General features: G+C 35.2%; 1 protein-coding gene across 1 annotated transcript in view; it reads right to left on the minus strand.

The window, feature by feature from the left end:
• Positions 1-3872, minus strand: part of LOC143916761 (putative cytochrome P450 6a14) — a 45495-nt gene extending 41623 nt beyond the window's left edge. The window contains exon 1 of the mRNA XM_077438008.1: positions 3680-3872. Coding sequence (XP_077294134.1) covers positions 3680-3872 — 193 coding nt within the window. The remainder of the gene's footprint in view (positions 1-3679) is intronic.
• Positions 3873-6455: the final 2583 nt, after the last annotated feature.

Below are 6455 nucleotides of genomic sequence, written 5' to 3' on the forward strand. Positions count from 1 at the left end.
TTATTCAATGCGGTGCTTGAGGGAGTTTTCAGGAAATTGGATTGGGATACAGCCGGAGTAAGCATCAATGGTCGCTTTTTGAGTCACCTTCGGTTCGCAGACGATATAGTTTTAGTAGCTCGTGATTCAGCTGACCTACTTATCAGACTAACACAGCTGGACAGGGAAAGTAGAAAAGTAGGATTAAAAATTAACGTAGATAAGACTAAACTAATGTTCAATAGTTATTGCATGCCTGATAGCATCCCCTTAGATGATAAACCAGTAGAAGTAGTAAATAATTATTTATATTTAGGTCAAATAATTGACATGTCTGGTAGTAAAAATGAAGAGATAAAGAGACGTATGAAATTGGGGTGGAGTGCATTTGGACGGATGAATGCTGTTTTTAAATCAAAAATGCCACTCTGCCTGAAGAAAAGGATCTTTGATCAATGCGTTTTGCCAGTGATGACGTATGGATGTGAAACTTGGACACTGAACGCCAAGATGCAAAATAAAATCCAATGCACTCAAAGAAGTATGGAACGCTGTATGCTTGGCATAACGAGGAAAGACAGGAAGCGGAACACGTGGGTGAGAAATATGACAAGGGTAGTGGACATAGTGGATAGAGTGAAGAGATTGAAATGGCAATGGGCGGGTCACGTAGCTAGGAGGATGGACGAAAGGTGGACAAAAGAAGTGCTTGAATGGTACCCGAGAGAAGGCAAAAGAGTAAAAGGAAGACCGCAAGGAAGATGGGTGAACGAAATTAGGAAAATGTGCGGAATGAGATGGATGAGTGTTGCGCAAAACAGAGACGAGTGGAAGCGTGTTGGAGAGGCCTTCATCCAGCAGTGGATGGCGAATGGCTGTAAATGATGATGATGATGATATATATATATATATATATATATATATATATATATATATATATATATATATATATATATATATATATATATATATATATATATATATATATATATATATATATATATATATATATATATATATATATATATATATATAAATATATATATATATATATATATATATATATATATATATATATATATATATATATATATATATATATATATATATATATATATATATATATATATATATATATAGATTAAGTCAGAACTATGTATTTATTAACACATGTCTTCGGGCTCGTTCTCCAACTAGTGACCATAACAACACGCATCCGGTCTCTCCCATGCATACCACACACACTCTATCTCGGCTCGTTTAAAAATCATCCCTACATTCGGTCATTCCTGACTGTCATTCGCCCTCGGATGACATTCTTCGTCTTTTATATTTTTACAGCATTTCATCTCACATTCTTTTACATTTCATCTTCTACTCTATACAATGTATCATCTTACATTCTTTTAAAACATTGCCTCTATCATCCTCAACAATGTTTCATCTTCTATTCCATAAAATCATTTTATATTCTTCTAAACATGCTTTCAATTGTCACAATTACAATTTACATCAAAATTAAAATCATCATCACCACTACATTTCGATACACTTATACATCAATCATCATCACCACTACATTTCAATACACTTATACATCAATCATTTTACAATTTACATAACAATTACAATTATAACAAATTAATCGTTACACATTTCACTACAAATCAATTTTTACATTTCAACACAATTCAATCTTCAATAAAGTTACACATAAATCATCACAATTAAAGTTACACATAAATCATCACAATTACAATTTAAAATTATTTCAAGCAATACAAAACAGAAAGGTATCACAATTACAATTTAAAATTATTACAAGCAATACAAAACATTAGAATCAATACCTTTACAATGACAAGTTAAATCTTTACATCGGAAACAATCACATTTTAAAACATTACTAGAATTAGCAATAAAACATTAAAATCAATACCTTTACAATGACAGGTTAAATCTTTACATCGGAAACAATCACATTTTAAAACATTACTAGAATTAGCAATAAAACATTAAAATCAATACCTTTACAATGACAAGTTAAATCTTTACATCGGAAACAATCACATTTTAAAACATTACTAGAATTAGCAATAAAACATTAAACTTTTCAATCATCAAATTACAAGTAAGGCTTAACTAAAAACCCTCCAGATATTTCACTTATTCTCTAATTCACAAACGCACACTTCACTTCCATCGGTACAACGTAAATACTATCCAATGCCAGCGGCGATTCTCCGTGACCATCCGATGAATCTGCCGTCACCCCACAGATTTTCTGCTAGTAATTTACCATAAATGAAGTCAACACATATTGGTTCTGGCTCACTGATACATCCAGTAAGTCTTTTCTCAATCCATGGTTCTATTTTCTTTTCCATTGAATTAACATCAATCCGACTACGACCGAGCTTGAAAGTGAATACAGTGTCTTTTGGTGTTGAAATTTTGACTGGGTCCCTTAATCCTTCTTGTGATTTAGCCATATCTTTCTCTTTGTCTTTATGTTTCTCCTTTTCTTTATTCTCATCTTCAGAATTCTTCAAATGACTATAATCCTTAGATCCTTTTTTAAATTGATCATCGGGTGGTTCATCTGTATTTGAAGACGGTATGTCTCCGTAGTCCCAAAGTCTTCTTCTTTGCAATCCATCACCGTCCATACTTCCATCAGCCAGGTTCACACCTCCATCAGCCATGTTCGCATCGTCCTGTTCATTATTGGAAACAATGAGTTCTCTTTGAGCAGACATCTCTCGTGAAGCCCGTTGCTGCAAAGGTTTTTTGTGACATTTAAATTGTCTTTTACATTCCTGCTGTCACACTTCCTTACGATCCCTTATCTCTTGCTCTTTTTTTCTCCTCGGCAGACTCCGTTCTAAGTTAACCTCCATCAAAACACACGGTTTATTAACACATTTCACTTTGTTGCCGTCAATGCACATAAGAACGGATTCTGTGATAGGGCTACCCAACAGGGCGGCACCCGGGATACTGACTTCTTTTCTTATTTCTTCTTGTATTGTCAAGACAGTCTTTGTTTTGGTGCTGTTACATTGAGCTGATATGTGCCCAAACTCGTTACAATTGAAACAACGAGTTCCTCTCTTCTTAAACCTACAGTCGGCTGCTAAATGACCCCGTCCACCACAATTGTAGCATCGTGAACTCAGTCTTTCTCAGTTTTCACGGTTTCTCACGGGCCCCGTCACCCTGGGTTCGTCGTCCTCTCTAATTTTCTCGCACTGCGTAACTCGCGTCTTCAGCTCCTTAATAGATCCAGCCCCGCTCAGAATCAATTTTTCGTACTTATCAAACCCAAGTCCACCAATTATGTACGCGATAATCGCCTCTTCCTCAATAAAACTACACTTGGCTGCAATCCCCTTCATCCTGTAAATATAGCTTAAACTGTCTTCCGATCTTCCCCTTTTCTCCAATCTTAGCTCCCGGTGCACGTCCGCACTATTCACCTGATGGCCAAACTCTCTGGTCAATCGTTCTTTTAGTATCCCGTTATTATGCCCGTTTCCGAGTCTAAGAAATTTTTGGCAGTCCCCTCACACAGCATCCGCCCATACACCAACTGTTGTGTCTCCGTCCAGCCGAGGATTTGCGCGTTTTCTTCGAGGCGCTCAATCCACACTGCAATAGGGCTATTTCTGCCGTTATATTTCGGCAGACCGAAACCAACCTCCAGATCTCGGAAATTGAACTGTGATATCTCCCTCGTCGTCGTTGCCACTGGCGTCGTATTTCTCGTCGTGGATATCATCATCGTAGCGTGGCGTGACGTCATCGGTTTCGTCTTTATGCTCGTACGCGTTCTCGCTGTCATTGCGCGTCCTAACCTCAACTGTCACAATTCCGCGTCGCATTGGGGGCATCCCGGACAAAGCCCCCAAATATAGGATCCGGATGTGAAGGATTCCAAGTGAAACGCAGATTAAGTCAGAACTATATATTTATTAACACATGTCTTCGGGCTCGTTCTCCAACTAGTGACCATAACAACACGCATCCGGTCTCTCCCATGCATACCACACACACTCTATCTCGGCTCGTTTAAAAATCATCCCTAAATATATATATATATATATATATATATATATATATATATATATATATATATATATATATATATATATATATATATATATATATATATATATATATATATATATATATATATATATATATATATATATATATATATATATATATATATATATATATATATATATATATATATATATATATATATATATATATATATATATATATATATATATATATATATATATATATATATATATATATATATATATATATATATATATATATATATATATATATATATATATATATATATATATATATATATATATAAGCCAGCAGCATAGCTCGGACGTTAAGCTTCTGCTTACCGTCAAGAAGGTGCCGGGTTCAATCCCTGAATGAAAATGAATTTTTCAGAGTATGCTGTTGGTCAGACCTGGATTTGTGACTCCAGGTTGATCGTTTCCTATCAGAGTTTGCCAATTTTCTCTGATTTCATTGTTGAAACGGTTCCCGGAAAAAAAAAATTGGCTAAAAATCCTTCCTACCTACTATGTCACCACTATTTGAAATTTGATGGATGTACAGTAAAAATTTATGTACAATTCGTAGATGTCTCGTTAATTTGCGAGTTTTTTCAGTGTCTCGCAATTCAACGACTTATAATAAAAAATGCTGCATTTGTATTTGTAATTGGCCAGGAAGGCGCATTGGGATTTTCCTGTAAGGCCTTCCTGGTATATATGTAAAATAAAATAAAATAAAATATATATATATATATATATATATATATATATATATATATATATATATATATATATTTTATTATTCAATATAGTTGCCTTCGAGGGCGATACAACGATTATAGCGGTCATACAATTTTTCGATATCATTTTTATAGTACGATTTGTCTTTAGCCCCAAATAGGCTTTAGTTTCGGCGATTACCTCTTCATCGGCGCAAAATTTCTGTCCAGAGCATTCTCTTGAGGTCTGAGAACAGGAAAAAGTCGCTGGGGAGCCAGATCTGGAGAATACGGTGGATGCAGAAGCAATTCGAAGCCCAATTCATGCAATTTTGCCATCATTTTCATTGATTTGTGACATGTTGCATTGTCTTGATGAAACAGCACTTTCTTCTTATTCAAATTGGGCCGTTTTTCCGCGATTTCATCCTTCAAACGCTCCAATAACGCTACGTAATAGTCGCTGTTTATGGTTTTTTCCTTTTTACGATAGTCGATGAATATTATACCATGCGCATCCCAAAATGTTGATGCCATAACCTTGCCAGCCGACTTTTGCGTCTTTCCACGCTTTGGAGTCACTTCATCACGTACACTCGGCTGACTGTAGACTGGACTCCGGTGTGAAATTATGGAGCCATGTTTCATTCATTTTCACATATCGACGCAAAAATTCGGGTTTATTACGATTGAACAGCTCCAAACACTGCTCAGAATCATCAATTCGTTGTTGTATTTGGTCGATCGTGAGCTCGCGCGGCACTGCTCAGAATCATCAATTCGTTGTTGTTTTTGGTCGATTGTGAGCTCGCGCGGCACCCACTTTGAACAGAGCTTTCCCATACCCAAATATTCATTCACGATATGTCCAACACGTTCCTTTGATATCTTTAGGGTCTCAGCTATCTCAATCAACTTCACTATACGGTTATCCAACATTATTTTGTGGACTTTTTTGATGTTTTCGTCGGTAACAGCCTCTTTGGGGAGTTCACTTCGTGCATCGTTTAAACTTAGCAAACCACTTCTCAACGGTTGATTTTCCAGGTGCAAAGTCGGAATAATGTTTATCAAGCCAAGCCTTGGCTTCAATAGTATTTTTTTCAATATATATATATATATATATATATATATATATATATATATATATATATATATATATATATATATATACAGTGGCGGACTGGCCATACAAGCGAACATGCCCGATGGCATGTGGGCCCCACTATCTGTTAGAAAATATGGGCCCTCAGTAAAATTAAATAACTTTTTATTAAATTAACTCATCATCAACCAGCGATTTAAATTAAGTTCATACTTTAAAAATAACATTTGATTATACTTCGACGATATAGTAAGATTTAAATACACAATTTTAAACAGTTTCCATCCACACATCCATGTATATAGAAATATAGGATAGGGGACCCCTCCCCAAAATCCCGATTTTCGATTAACATTAATTGAAAATATTATGCATTTTTTTCAGGGACGTAATTTGGTGGGGGGCATAGGAGGGCACTCAACCCCCTAAGTTAAGGAATAGTGTGAATTTAGAAAATATTATGAATTTAATGATTAATGAGATTCTATGGATCTATGAATGCTACGTTTATTTCTTATGTATGTTACTTTTGGGTAACTAATAAAATAATCGCTGCCATGT

Source organism: Arctopsyche grandis, chromosome 1, assembly GCF_051622035.1.
Source record: "Arctopsyche grandis isolate Sample6627 chromosome 1, ASM5162203v2, whole genome shotgun sequence".
NCBI classification, from domain to species: Eukaryota; Metazoa; Arthropoda; class Insecta; order Trichoptera; family Hydropsychidae; genus Arctopsyche; species Arctopsyche grandis.